Source organism: Dasypus novemcinctus, chromosome 7 (assembly GCF_030445035.2).
Source record: "Dasypus novemcinctus isolate mDasNov1 chromosome 7, mDasNov1.1.hap2, whole genome shotgun sequence".
NCBI lineage: Eukaryota > Metazoa > Chordata > Mammalia > Cingulata > Dasypodidae > Dasypus > Dasypus novemcinctus.
The window spans coordinates 115135825-115151737 of record NC_080679.1 but is presented as its reverse complement, the minus strand read 5'-3'; the positions used below and the strand labels follow the sequence as shown (position 1 = coordinate 115151737).

General features: G+C 37.7%; 1 protein-coding gene across 2 annotated transcripts in view; it reads left to right on the top strand.

Moving 5' to 3' along the window:
* The window catches only part of RAB3GAP1 (RAB3 GTPase activating protein catalytic subunit 1), a 113218-nt gene extending 98072 nt beyond the window's left edge, over positions 1 to 15146 (top strand). The window contains exons 19-25 of one of the 2 annotated variants that reach the window (XM_058301089.2): positions 2737 to 2964; positions 6789 to 6885; positions 6983 to 7086; positions 7220 to 7335; positions 8779 to 8881; positions 11722 to 11742; positions 12565 to 15146. In XM_058301089.2, coding sequence (XP_058157072.1) covers positions 2737 to 2964; positions 6789 to 6885; positions 6983 to 7086; positions 7220 to 7335; positions 8779 to 8881; positions 11722 to 11742; positions 12565 to 12801 — 906 coding nt within the window. In that variant the 3' untranslated portion in view covers positions 12802 to 15146. The remainder of the gene's footprint in view (positions 1 to 2736; positions 2965 to 6788; positions 6886 to 6982; positions 7087 to 7219; positions 7336 to 8778; positions 8882 to 11721; positions 11743 to 12564) is intronic. The other variant, XM_058301090.2, reaches the window with a different exon arrangement.
* Positions 15147 to 15913: the final 767 nt, after the last annotated feature.

Below are 15913 nucleotides of genomic sequence, written 5' to 3'. Positions count from 1 at the left end.
AGATGAATAAGAAATAAGTAGTTTTAACATGATGAATTTTATTATGAAGGCAAGGTCAAAAAAGTCACTCTACTGAGTGGTCACAGGTTTCTCAGAAGGCTGTCATTTAGGGTGAGTAGACATTTGCCACCTGCAGAAGAATATTTTAGGCATAGATATAGACGTTTATCTAGAACATTGAGAATTCAGGGAATGGTAACATTTAATTTCTTTTTAGATTAAAAAACCAGAAATGAAGGAAGAAGAAAAGACTTTCGTGTTTGAATTATATATTCTTGAAAGCATAGGCAAATCCTGTGTATATTAAAAACAAAAAACAAAAAAAAAACCAGTTGGATAGGCTGGTGGGCCACAGGACTGACTTCCCTTTTCTCTTGGTGATACACTAGGCCCAGACTTTTCTTCTTGACCTTCTGCTGCCTGTGATGGCCTCCATCTCTTCAATCCATAGTCCCTACTCAGTCCTGCTTCTGTGCTAGGCAGGCCTGCCTGAATTTGCTTTTTCATGTGCTTTGAAAAAAAACAAAACAGCCCATGATCGCCTATGCCACTTTTATCCTTCCCTGCTAGCAAATTTAAGTGACAATAAAAGGGAACATTTTAAGAACCCCTGGCTTAGGGTATGTCTGTACAACAGGAAGTACTAGCCTTGACAGCTGTGGTTCTTCACTTGACCTCTAGCTGTCTTCCTAGTCATCTGCTCCTGTCCTGCTTCAGTGTCTTTGCAGAGACATGGACAGGAGGAAATTCCAAGTTGGATATAATTTGGCCCTCAGTGTAATTTGCTTTAATGTTGTGCTTCAGCAAAGCTGTGGTTCAGGGTACTGCAGTACAGTGTACTACCTTGGGCAACTACAAATCTTTTATAGCACTGTTTTAATTAGAAAATTGATTATATTTAAAATAGTCAACTTACATAACTGTCCCAGTATGGAAATCAGATAATTATATATATAAGGAAATACATAGTTACTCTAAAATAGGTTTTGTTTCAGGATGACTTGATATTAGGGATCCTTGGTAGAATCCCTAGAGCTTTAGGTGGATGTGCACCTATACCTCACAAAGAAAAGAATATAAAAGCAGCTGAAGTGAGCCTTGACCGTCTCCTGATAATTATAATTTCAGCCTAGCAAACTAAGGACAACTAGAAGGAATGATTCTGGTGTGAAATAGCTTCCTTTAACACAGGGGTTCTTAACCTTTTTTGTTCCACTTATCCCTGTGCCAGTCAGGTGAAAACCACGGATCCCTTAAGTCCACATTATATTATGTATTATTTAATAAATATGTCACACCTGCTCCAACACATCCCCACAAGAATAATGTTTTTTTAAAATTTCAGTTCAAGCTCACAGACCCCTTTTTAAGAACCCCTGCTTTAACATAATACATAATGTAGGCATAGAATATTATTTTCTTTTTTATTAATTTGGCTCCCATCATGCAAGGCCTATCTTTAATTTCCTATCATGTTTTAGTGTGGGTGTGGTGTTGCCTGGTTAAGATCCAGATATTTTTATGTGAATCCTGTGTCAGTGAGTGTCATGTAGCTCATGGCAGTACTTTGTTGCCACAGACCATGCCATGACCCTTAGAAGTTACTGAGAGCCAGGTAAGGATCCTCCTCTGATTCCTCGTGTCCTAGGGGCATTTTCTAAACCTATGGGGATGTTTGAGCTTGTAGCAGTGACTTCAGTGAGGAAAAATTGACAGTTTTGCTCTTCATACTTAAGACTGACCATTCTTATGTGATTTTCATTTTAGTCTGAAGTTAATTTGTTTTAAAAAAGGAAAGAAAAATAACCCTTCTTTTCGCACTTGTTATTGTTTGTATTATTTATTGTTGCAAGCAATTAAATATACTACCTGTAAGCAAGAAGAATATGGTGTAATAGAGAATATAATAGACAAGTATGTGTTTAACATATGTACACATATCCTTTTAGTACTATGGTTGGGATGATGTATACATGCATCATAGTACTCACATTAATGTATTGCTGGGCACTTAGAAAAACACCTCCATGCTTTACAACTAACACTGTGAAGCCTGTTTGTTTTTTGCTTGAAATTAGAATTACTTGAAAGTTTTTGGCATGCATCATTGTTAATTCCATAGAGTTATCCACTGCCACTTTTACCTAATTATTATAGTTTGGTTTCCAGAAGATTGAGAAACAATAGTTTGAATTCCAATTCCTAACAGCACTAAAACAATTTATGTGATGGTAATTCAGTATATAAAGCACAAAGATTTGAAGGCTGAAAAGAAAATTTTGAAGGTTAACCAGTATTTACTACAGTACCAGTATTGATTTATTGAGAAAAAGAGCAGAAATTTTCCACCATTGTGTTGTTATTCTGATCATGTTTCGTATTATTTAATTTTACTTGATGAGAGTTTTGATATTTTTATGAGTATTGACTAGTTATTATGCTATAGTATTAAATTATGTAACTTACAATTGGATGAAGAAAATTATTTTCACTTTACATCACATTTTTATTTCCAAATTCATCAAATGAAAATGTTTTCTTTTTCTAAGAATCTGAGTCAGCAAAAATAAAATGCTTTTGGTACTTTAACAGCTGACCTGTTTTAAAGGAGAGTTTATACTCATTTCACATATTAGATTGTAAAGATGTGAAAGTACGATTTTGCTAACACAGGTTTATTAGTAACCACTGATTTTTATTTGACTGAATTCTTTTTTTTTTTTTGCCCTATTTTAGGCAGCTAATCCAGGTTGCTTTCTGGAAGATTTTGTGAGGTGGTATTCACCCCGGGATTATATTGAAGAGGAGGTGACTGATGAAAAGGGCAATGTAGTTCTGAAAGGAGACCTGAGTGCCCGAATGAAGATTCCAAGCAATATGTGGGTAGAAGCCTGGGAAACAGCTAAGCCAATTCCTGCTAGAAGGCAGAGGAGACTCTTTGATGATACACGGGAAGCAGAAAAGGTAATTGGGTCTCTAATACTAGAATTCTAATTATTATTCTCATATCATAGACATGAAATTTTAGGACTGGTTGGAAATAGATCAAAGAATAAGGCCATGAATATTGTGTATAGAATGCTTTCTATTGGACTGTTTCACATTATTTGTCAAGAGCCTTAAAAATAGGGATGCCTTTTGACCTAACAATTTTACTACCAAAAATATATTAAGGAAATAGTGAGAAATACACTAAGACCTATATAAAAAAATGTTCTTTAAAGTTCTGTAGTGAGGGAAGCAGATGTGGTTCAAGTGATTGAGCTACTGCCTACCACACAGGAGGTCCGTGGTTCAGTTCCCAGTGCCTCCTAAAGAAGACCGTGAGCTGGTGTGACAGGCAGATGCAGCAAGCTGATGTAACATGATGACGCATCAAGAGACACAAGAGGAAGAACATAATGAGAGACACCACAAAGCAGGGAGCAGAGTTTCCTAGAGCCTCCTGAAGAAGAGAAGCAGGTATAGCACGCTGATGCAACAGGAGACAAAAGAAGAAAAAAACATTATGAGAGACACAACAAAAGCAGGGAACGGAGGTGGCTCAAGCGATTAGGTGCCTCCCTCCTGCATTGGAGGTTCCAGCTTCAGTTCCCGGTTCCTCCTAAAGAAACAAGGAAGACAATAGATACAGCAAGTGTAAATAATGAGGAGGTGGGGAGAAATAAATAAAAATAAATTTTTTAAAAAATTCTATAATGAAAGAGTAGCAACACCCAAAGTTTCCCAAGTGGGGCCTTTATTCAATAAATATGTACATCCATTCAGTGGAATACTTTGCGAATATTTAAAAAAACATTTCTAAGTCTGGAAAATAGTGGCAGGTGCCTGATATTAAATTGCCTGAGATGATTCTGCCATCTTTCCACCCCTAAATTCATATCAACAAGTAGAGCATATGAATCCACAAATGACCCAGACCCATGCCTTTAATATTACTAGGAGATAGAGAAATAAACCATATTCTATTGGAGTACCCAATGCTCTAAGCCTGTGGATGTAGAGAATGTGGATCAGGAGGCTTATGAAAAAGAGTAGAGGGATACAGAGTACTGGGACAAAGTTCAGAATTACCCCTGAAAGAAAGATCTCAACACTAAGTGCCAAAACACACAGGTTAGGCTTGGTAATTCACAGCACTGGCTTCAGGGAAGGGACTAGAAAATAAATGGAATATCAGAGAGAGATTGCCTTTCAAAGAATCAGATATATAGAGAAGAAGTGATACTTCTTAGAAGCATTGTAGTGATGGGAAAGGAGATAAGAGGGGGAAATTTTTAAGGATCCTGTAGAAATGAAGGAGGAACAAGAGGTATCAATCCCATCCCTTCCTTCCCCCTCCATATATTAAACTGCACAGAAGATAGCATTTTCAAATTGTGAAATAGCTATGAATAGAAAAGTGCAGACTATATTCATACAAAATTACTTTAAAAAAAGGAAAATGTGAAAATATTGCCCAGAATACTGACCATGAAGTCGAAGAAAATTGTAATACAAGATTTCAAACTGATTCAGATATCCTGAAATAAGAATGAGAGAGATGGAAATCATCTTTAATTAGAAATGCTAAAACTAGACAAAACTGGACAAAACACAGAAAAATAAAATTAGAGCTGATTTAACTCAGGACAGAAACAGAAGAGAAAGGTAAAAGCATATTGAAAATAAAAAGTTATAAGGGGCCCAATGGACAATAGATTTATTATTTAAATTTTTTTAATAAACTTTATTTCAACTTCAGAAAATGAAATAACAGACAAAAGGCACCTTAAGAAGCCATGGAATTGTCACCTTAAAAAAATCCGATCCAGGCATATTATATTTATCCTATCCAATCCCAAAAACAAACACTGTTTCTCCAGTGTTCTGAAAGACAGGCAAATAAACAAATGAACACAGGTTGGTCAAATGACATGACCAAAGTCGTCTTGTTAATGAGAAAAAAAGAGATTATTTTCACTCATAAAACTAAATCCCATATTCTCTTTTTAAACCATTAGCATCAATATAGTACCTTCTTTGCCTTTGCTACTAAAATATTACAATATTACAGTCAAATATAGTCTGTAAGATACATTAGTTATATTTTTCCCATGTTTCACCATATTCTTAATATCTTTTAATAGAAGAACATTATTGTATTAATCACAATCCAGATGTACCACTGAAATCACTATAGTAAACAGTCCCTAGATTATCCTCTTTCAATTAACATTAACCTCCCTAGACTACCCCTTTCAACCACAGTCACATTTATAAATCAGTGAGGCTAGTTATCTTCATTATAATGTGTTACTATCAACTCTATCCATTTCCACATATTTACAATCATCCTTATTAAACATTCTAAATACATCCACCATCAGTCCCCTCTTCTCAACCCACCTTCTGTCTCCTACTAACCTATATTCTACAGTTTATCTCCGTAAGTTATACTCATTGTATTTAGTTCATATCAGTGAGACCAATATTTGTCCTTTTGTGTCTGGCTGATTCCACTCAATATAGTATCCTCAAGGTTCATCCATGTTGTCATATGCATCCCAATTTCATTTCTACTAACAGCTGAATAGTATTCCATTGTGTTTGTGTGTATATACTACATTGATCAGTTGATGAGCACTTACCAGTGTGAATAATCTTTTACCAGTTGTGAATAATGCTTCTCTGGCTGCTCTGAACATCAGTGTGCAAATATCTGTTCACACCCTTGCTTTGAGTTCTTCTGAATATATTCCTAGTAGCATGATTGCTGGATCATATTGCAGTTCTATATTTAGCTTCCTAGGGAACCATCAAACTGTCTTCCACAGGGGCTGCACCATTCCACATTCTGACCAGTGGTGAATGAGTATTCCCATTTCTCCACATCCTCTCTAGTACTTGCAATTTTCTGGGTTTTTTGTTTGTTTGTTTGTTTGTTTGTTTTTAAATAATGGCCATTGTGTAAGGTGTGAAATTGTATCTCATTATAGTTTTGATCTGCATTTCTGTAATGTTTCCTAATTTTCCTAGTGATATTGAGCATCTTTTCATGTGCTCTTTGGCTATTTGTATTTCCTTTTTGGAAAATGTCTATTCAAGACTTTTTCCCATTTTTCAATTGGGTTGCTTATCTTTTTATTGTTGAGATATGTGATCTCTTTATGTAACATGAAAATCAAACATCAGATATGTAGTTTCTGAAACTTTCTCCCATTGAGTTGGCTGCCTTTTTACCCTCTTCACAAATTCATTTGAAGCAAAATAGTATTTAATTTTGAGGAGGCTCCGTTTATCTGTTTTTTCTTCTTTTCATTGCTTGTGCTTTAGGTGTAAGGTTTAAGAAACCACCACCTACCCCAAGATCTTGAAGATGTTTACCAACATTTTCTCATAGGATTTTTTTGGTTCTAGATTTATATTTAGGTCCTTGGTCCATTTTGAGTTAATTTTTGTATAAGATGTGAGATAGGGTCCTCTTTTCTTTCTCTTTAGATAAGGCTATCCAGTTCTCCCAGCACCATTTGTTGAAGTGACTATTCTTTCCCAGTTGCATGGACTTGGCAGCCTTGTCAAAAAGCAAAATTATTAATTGCTTTCAGTAGTACTATTCTTATCTTTGGTATAGTTAACTACTTACTTGGATGAGTAGTAGTAGGTGCTCAGTTGAAAGGAGAACTCTCTTCTACTCTCTTGTTATGGATGTAGTTCAGTGGTCCATAGGATTTTGTACTTACATAAATGGCTGCTTCATTTCTTTGACAGCTACATTGATCATTTATGTAATTTTATGTCTCCTTAAGGTGCTACATTACCTGGCAATCCAGAAACCTGCAGATCTTGCTCGGCACCTGTTACCTTGTGTAATTCATGCAGCTGTACTCAAGGTAAAAGAAGAAGGTAAATGTCTTATTTGATTGGTCACTAGTTCATTTTCAAAATGAAAGTATATTTTACCTAACTTACTTAATGATCACTTTGATCTTTTTAAAAATAGAAAGTCTGGAAAACATTTCTTCAGTGAAGAAGATTATAAAGCAAATGATATCCCATTCCAGTAAGGTTTTGCACTTCCCCAATCCAGAAGACAAAAAATTGGAAGTAAGTTAGACGTATTATCAGAATCATGATAAGTGTTTTCCCCACTTGGTAATAATTATTTTAAAGATACATTTTTAAAAGGTGTTGCTTTTTTCTGTCTTCCAATGTATGTCTCTCCTTTTCCCACTGTTAGGAAATCATCCATCAAATTACTAATGTGGAAGCTACAATTGCTAGAGCCCGTTCACTAAAAGCCAAGTTTGGAACTGAGAAATGTGAGTTAGAGGAGGAAAAAGAAGATCTGGAAAGGTAATTGCCCCTTTGCTAACTCACTTTTGTCAGTAGGAGCAGAAGCTACCACTCTCTTTAGAGAAATTTTAATAGAATATTGAGATTTTGTGGCACTCATATTATTTGAAATAAGCATTGACTATAGATAGAGAAATATTTTACCATAGGATTTGACCAATGCTATATTTCCGAATGTTTGCAAGGTGTTTCCATTCCTCCTTTCAGAAACAGTCCACCAGTGTCCTTTCTTCTAGGGATTTCTTTGTTTGATGTTCTGCATGCAGTTTCCTATGGAGGAACTTTAAACTGGGTGTCCTCAAGTTTTGCGTTCACCTCTGTTCCTTGACTACTGCATGGAATGTTTTGAGCTATATTTCTGCTCACTATTCCTAGTAGTTTATTTAAAACAAGATTTGTGATTTCTAAGGTGTACATCTGATGTACCTGGCAAATATGTTTCGAAAGACGAAACAGATGGCCTCTCCCAATGGAGCACATGATTGGGGCAGGTTTGAGCAGCTCGGCACTATTACCAGTTGAGCCTCTCTCAGTCTGAGTCCCCGTCCATTTTTGCCCTTGGTCCTTTAAAGGACAATGCTGTTTTAGTATGTGATAGAGAAAATGTTTCCAGTTACCTTGATTAGTAGCTTGAATTAGTCATATTTTTAAAACTTGTCATCAGCCTCAGAAGTTCCACAAGAAATGGCATTATTGATGCTAAATAATTAGTATTATATGACAAGACATTTACTATAGCTTTGAACAGTTTCTTGTTTGAATTTTTTGTCTTTTGTTGAACAAAATTTTTGCCAGCCTATTTTGCTCCTGAAAATTCCTTCAGTTTTATGAGAACACTAAGCTCTAATCAAGGGAATCATTTCTAAAATAGCAATATGAATTGGTGAACAGGTGGTGCAGGCACACGGGCTCTGTACCTGTGACTCTTAGCTCCACTGGCAGGTAGCTGTGCTGTCCGTGCAGTGTTTCCAGCACGTAATGGCACAGCCTACAATTGAGATTTTGCCTGGCTTATTTTAAGCACAACTCAAAAAGGAGAAGAGCTAGAAACATGCATCAGTCCTTTGCCTACTAAATAAAACTAAGTTTCTATTATCTAAAAGAAAAAAAGAAAAGACTTTTAGTGTAGCCTTTTCTAAGCTTGTAGTCTGAAACAGATTGAATATTTTTTCCTATACTTTGACAGAGGCTTTTAAAAATTTTATGAAAACAATTAAAAAAAGATAAAAGGCAAAAAAAAAATTATGAAAACATTTGAAGAGGCAGTAAGATGGTCAATTGATTAATTCCAAATATCAGTCTATCCTATTATAAAAAATCCACTCTGGCATTGGAGGATACCAATTTAAGGATTTGCCAACAAAATTAATCTGGGAGGATTGACACCATATGAACTGAGCATCTTGCTTTCCTTTCCATCCTTTCACTACTCCTCTCTTCTAGATTTGTGAGTTGCCTCTTGGAGCAGCCTGAAGTGTTAGTCATTGGTGCAGGAAGAGGACATGCTGGCAGGATTATTCACAAGTTGTTTGTGAGTGCTCAGAGGGTATGTGAGACTCCTTACTTACTATATCATGATCTCTGTGACCTCTACTTAGTAAGGTGCAATTTTGACACACACAGCTGATTGTAAATCTGGGAGTTTAGATTTGAACATTAAGGAAACATTGCCTCTTACTGTGACTTCTAAGTCTTTGAAATCCACTTGCTTTCCTACAGTGGTTCAAGTAAGATGAATAATATGTATTTAGGACCTAGTTTTCAGAAATTAGAAGAATCTGAATCCATTGTTACAGAAACTGGTAAGTGTTCAGTTAGCCATGACCAGTGTTGAAAATAGAATACAGTATACTTTAACCATCTTTAAATCCCAATCTAAATCCAGTTGTAAATGGATTTACAACTTGGTTCAAGTTTTAACTCAAACTATCGTGATGAGGGAATAGATCTAAATTTAGAGAAGTCCTAAAAAGAAAGAGAAACATTTTAGATTTTTAGGACTATAGAAACTGTATATATGAACCTTCAGCATAGGAAAAAAGCTCAATTTGGAAAATTATCATTTTTGCCTCTACTAATGTAAGTGAAAGTTTAACAAATATATACTATCTTCTGATATTTAAAAAATATTAAAATTAAATTTTATGAAGGTGATACTAGTTACACTTGGGCCAATATTCTCTTGGTCAACGATGATCTTATTTACTGGTTAAGAGGCCCTGTTATCCCAAAGATGAATCTCATTTCAGAACTTATTAATATTAGAGACTCTAATAAAGAGTGTTATAAAGGGCATCCTTTACTTACTGTATTTCTGTGTCACAGTGATGACACTAGAAGGACCCAGTGTTGAGGATATAATTCTCATTATCAAATAAGAAAGAATTTCATGGGTTTGCACATGGAATAACAATTTTGTAATCTCCATTGAGATGGCCTGCAGTACATCTAGTAATGGATTCACAGTCATGGCCAAATACTGATCTGACTTTAGCAAAAGCAAAAAATACAGGAAAATTCCCCTAAAGTTTAAGATTTTCAAGTTAAAAAGTTTATTTCCTTATAAAGTATGAGTTCTAAACAGAATAGATCCAAAATCTGGTTAATTTCCCATCCTATAGTATCTTCGTTTGCAGTCTAGCCAGACTATTAAAGCACATTTCTTTGATACCAGCACTATGAATTTTTCTCATTGCAAAAGCTCTTGCCTCTTTGATCTTTTTTTAAAAATTATGTGTTAGGAAGGTTTAAAATCTAAAGTATTTATATTTTTAATGCTGAAAACACTACTTTTTGGGGCAGTTAAGCAAAATTTTCCACAAAATGGAAATTATCCTCCCCCTAGACCATCCGTAGAGAATTATTGTCCAAATAAAAGTCCAATACAGGGAAGCGGACTTGGCCCAATGGATAGGGCATTTTTTCTACCACATGGGAGGTCCAAGGTTCAAACCCCGGGCCTCCTTGACCTGTGTGGAGCTGGCCCATACACAGTCCTGATGCGCACAAGGAGTGCCCTGCCACGCAGGGGTGTTCCTTGCGTAGGGGAGCCGCACGCACAAGGAATGCGCCCCATAAGGAGAGCCACCCAGTGCGAAAGAAAGTGCAGCCTGCCCAGGAATGGTGCCGCCCACACGGAGAACTGACACAGCAAGATGACGCAACAAAAACAGACACAGATTCCCGGTGCTGCTGTGATAAGGATAGAAGTGGTCACAGAAGAGCACACAGCGAATGGACACAGAGAGCAGAAAACTGGAGGGGGGGAAGGGGAGAGAAATAAATCTTAAAAAAAAAAAAAAAAGTCCAATACAGAAAATTATGGAGAAAAAATTAAATGCATAATCTTACTCCCTACTGATGATCATTTTCAACATTTAACATTTAGTAGAAATAGATATATGTATATTTTATAGAAGGATATTATATAATTTACTTTATTATCCTTGTTTTCCACTGATTGTTAATTTTTTTTTTTTTTGAGTACGTCATCTTTTTTTGCTTTTGTTTCTTTTAGGAGGTACCCGGGATCGAACTGGGAACCTCCTACATGGGAAGCAGGCACTCAACCATTTGAGCTACATCGCTCTCCTGCATCATCTTTTTTAATGACCCCATTGTATTTCATTATACAGAGGACTAATTCCCTGATAATAGATACTTAGATTGTACATTTATCACACATACAATTTTAAGAGATTTCAAGCTTTCAAATCTTGTAGTGAATGTTGTTAGGGAATTGGTACACTATATAATCTGTAGAACAAACATCAGTTTGGTACATTTTTAAACTCAGCTCTTAATGTACAACTGCTCATAATTTATATCACTTTTACTAATCAAGATTTAAAATTTTAAAGTTGTGATGAAATTTCACTGAATTTTTTATATATTTAAAACTTCCTTAAAAATAAATTTTTAATAAACTCGATCATGTGATGTACATGCTTTTGTGAGACAGACTTATTTAAATGGGATTCAGCAAATTAATGATTGAATTTTGCTTCAGTGTTGCTAAATTGAGTAAATTTTAGACACCTATTCTTAAAGTCATTGGATTATCTATTTTTCAAGTCACGAGCACTTTTTTAAAATTTTATTCTTCAATAAAAGAGTAATTTTTGTTATATCATTTTCCCATAAAATGACACTTGCTACCTCAGCTGTTGGATCATCAGATGTATGAATAGGGGGGGATGTCCAGTCTGCTTGACAGCTAGTATGTGGTGTGACTTTGTCTGTCTTGATATTCTTTTGGTAGGATCATATTCCTTAATGTAGTGCATGCTGTGTTGGAAACAGCCTTGAAATTTCTTGTCAAGCCCTTTTTAAGCCATCTTGCTTGTTTTCTTTTCATCACTGTTTCTTTTCTCACCCTTTCTCAAGCTGACTGAATCTTCTGATGAGGTAACAAAATAGCTTTTGTCCCTCATAGTTCCTTGTTCCTTCCCATCCCTCTAACTTCATAAGGTCATTAAGATTAACCACCTTTTTAACAGTCTGGATTTGGCATACCTTTCTAGCTGATGTTTAGCATAACATGATTTCATGTTTCCATTTCCTCCCTAAACTTGTGGTATTGGTTTAAAGAAGTATAATGATCACAGTAAAAATGAAGAGCCTAATTGAATCTGCATTTTATGAAATTTTAATGAAAGTAGAAGATGCCTTTACTATTTAGAACTTCTCTTCTGTGGCTATTGCTACATGGATGTCTGTCATTTCTGGATCATATTAGCAGCTCAGCAAACAAAACCAATTTCCCAAGTTTTAATTTGCCAAATGCACTTTAAAAAGAATTGACTGAAAAAATAGAGATTGGGAAAAAAAATCATCTTTCCAGACTCTGGAGAGCAGTAGCTCCTTGCTGGACTGAGGACATCAGACTTGGGTCATTGCTAAAAGAAATGTATAGAAACCAGAACAGTTCCTTTATTGCCTTTCATCAGATACTGAATATGGCCCTTGCTTTTCAAAGCATATTCCCTGACAGTCATTACCCCTTCTGTTTCTGTCACCAATTTATTATCTCTGGCTGCTCGTGCAGTGTTTTAAGCTTCTTGCATTTCCTATGTTGTGTTTCTTGGGTAATCATAACATAGCTGACAGCATTAGTGAGTAATACAGAACATTTTGATGTATATTATCATGTTTATTCATCTGTCCTTCAAAAATATTTGAGTTTAGCATTTGAATCCCTTTTGAATTTTGCATTTGTTTCTATTCAAGGCTGCAGCCATGGCTCCACCAGAGGAGGAACTGAAGAGAATGGGCTCCCCAGAAGAAAGAAGGCAGAATTCGGCATCCGACTTTCCCCTGCCTGCTGGCCGGGAACTCATTTTGCGGACCACTGTGCCCCGCCCCGCCCCATACTCCAAAGCCCTGCCCCAGCGGATGTATAGTGTTCTCACCAAAGAGGACTTTAGACTTGCAGGTGCCTTTTCTTCAGATACCTCCTTCTTCTAATTCTTTTTGTGTTACCTCATTTGTGGCTTCAGGGACAGTGCTTGATTCCTTTTGTGGGAGGGAGATTGTACAGTCAGAACCTGAAAGGCCATGGAGAGGGTCCTGTCCAGTTAAATGATCAAGAATCATACCAGCATCTGAAAGGCTTTTCAGTGCCAGGCTTGGGCTTTTTGTACTGTAGTGGGGCAGAGGGGGGAATGGGCTGAAAAACAGCAGGAGCTCTGTACTCACTCTGGTGGGATGGTGTTCATTGTATTTCTCTGACTGTCCTCTAGGCTCCTGCCTTGGACTCATAGTCTGTGTATACAGTTAATGGCTGTATTAATATCAAGTATGCAATATAGAATGTCTGTTAACTCAGATTTCTGGATAATTAGTGGTAGCTTCTATCAGAATCTGTGTTTATAAAATACTAAATGACATTCTGTTTATCCAATCACTTGGTGGTCATCTTTATTGTACTAATTCACTTTTGATAAGCATTGTGAATATTCTAGGGGAAAAACCTAGAATTTCATATAGTTTGTGTTTTTCCATGTAATTGTGATCTAAGTGTATTCCTTCTGATAAAAGTATATATTAAATGTCACTGTAAATTAGTTTTGTATATATCTTGTAAGATATGTTTTTCTTACCTGTTTTGCTTTTGGTTGCCATATAAGATAATCAACCTGTAAATGCTGCTTCTCTCCTCTTGCTGTACAGCATGCACTCATTTTTTGTTGTTGCTGACTGGATACTGTATTAATGAAGTAGAGATGAGCAGATGCTAAAAATATAGAGATTATCATGCAATTAGTAATTTGGTAATGTGCTAATGTAATGAGTAGAAAATTATTTTAATGCCATATTTTACTTTTTTCTTTAGGGGATGTATAGCACCCAGTATAAGAGCAACACATTTCCATCAGGATTTATTATTAAGTCTGTGTTGCTGTATGGGCTCTTAAATCTATTTTTAAGCCTAAAATTCCTATTTCAATCCAAAATCTAAAATGGTTATACTGAAGCATAATCCTCACCTAGGTAACTTTAAATAATTAATAGAGATGTGTAAACCCTGTGTTATATTATTTTTGTAAATAACAACCACATTATATATATATATTAAGTAAGATAGGCCCTGGTTGGTTACCTCTGACCTTTACAGTGCTTTTTCTGAGATGCTGGTCTTTATTGCAAGTAGTAAAACATACAGGTGCAGGCCTGAGTGTGGGAAAAAATTGAAGAGGAAATAGAAGATGTATTTTTCAAGGACAAAATTGGTCTGCTTTCTAATGAAAGTTAATAACCAAGAAAAATTATACAAAGGAGAGGTACACTTTAAAGAATCTAATAAAAAGAAGAGTATTTCTTTTGTGGCTAATTTTCTCTTACTTCCTCTACTCAACTGGGCATTTCAGTTTTAATTCACTTAGTTTTGTGCTGTCTCAGATCTTGCTAAGTATATCTTGCAGAGCAGGAGTCTGAAGAATGTTCTCTCTGTGCCTTTCTTTTGTTAGTGACAGTTACCCCTTTTTACTTTTATTATAGTTACATGCTTGCTCATTTTACAGTCATTTGTCATTTTTAAGTGCCTACTTTGTATCAGGTACTTTAATAGGCAGGGAAGATAAAACAGAAACCAAAACACTCTCCCCTTTTCAGTGACTTTCCTATCAGGTACAGAAGACTGACATGACATTGCCATAAAATGGAGAATAGAGTCAACTCAACTGTATCAACTGGAGGTCCATTCATCCTATAAATTCATCCATCTATCCACTGGCAACAGAGAATAATAAACACAGTAATACTGAGTACAGGGTGTTTTTGTTTTTTTAAGGAGGTACTGGGAATTGAACCCGGGACTTCATGAATGGGAAGCAGGTGTTCAACCACTGAGCTGCATCTACTTCCAGAGTACAAGGTGTTTTGGGAGAAATTTTTCACTCAGGTTTTGGGGATCAAGAATACCATCCCAGAGGAGGTGATTTTTAGGTTGAGATGAGAAAATAAGTAGGAGTCTGAGGAGAGGAAGCAGGCCGAGGTATGGTTAACCTCTGTGGCCAGCCCGGGGCAGCTGTAAGGTGCCACAGCTGCCTGGGAGGGGTGGCGGGAATGGGTGACTACGCCCTCCGCCTGGTACGGGTGACTCCGCCCTCACATTGCCCCCGGCTACGCCCCCTTGCCGGCCCACCTCTGCCCCGTCTCCACCCATTAGTCTGCAGCGCTGCATCTCCTGGCCATATAAGGGTATTCTGCCCGTGCTCACCAATCCGCTCTCACCCCATGCTAGCCCCACCCCCGTTCCCTCGGGCTTATATTGTCAAGCACTTCCTCATTAAATCAGACCTGCGCCATCAGCCTAGTCTCCGTGTGGGTTCTTCCCCTCGTCGTTACTTGCCTGCGGCCCCTCTGCGGACTCCTCACCCAGCGAGCCGCAACCTCAACTGGCGCCCAATGTGGGGCAAGGGCAAGCTGAGAATCTCCGCCCAGGTAAGTAACCCCGTGGCCTGGTATGGGAGCTTCACTCACTCGCCGCCAAGCCCCGCAGGTTCGGGCGCTTGCTGCGCTCCTTGAGTGCCACAGCTGCAAGGTTTCAGTTCAACAGCTACAGCACTACTGGAACCTCTTAGTCCCTTTCAACCCCTGGCTGTCTACAGCCAACCTTTGGGATCCCAACACATACCGGTTGTTTATCAACCGTGTGTCGGCCGCCACGGAGCACAAGCACAAGTGCTTCCCACCTGGCCTCATCCCTACGCTCATTACCATCCGCTCCTGCCTTCAAGGCAGCGCGCCCCCCGCAGTCTTTTCCTGCGAGGAGGGCCGAGGGGAGTCAGGCGACGACTCCGAGTCTCTTGTCGCCCGGCTCAATAACACCCTCGATGCCGCGACTCCGCCGGAGCCTGAGGACAGCCACCAAGATGGCGAACTTCCACCTTCTTCTCCGAGCAACGCAAAAAATGGCGACCGGCGGCCTCCATTTCTGCCTGAAACCCAAAATGGCGCGCAGCCCACTGCCGCACAAAAAACTTACCCAGATGCCCCTCCTGCCTATACGGAGGAATGCCCGGAGTGCAAGGGAGGCGCCTCCGTGCCACCCAAGCCGCCGCCGCCCGCACTGCCC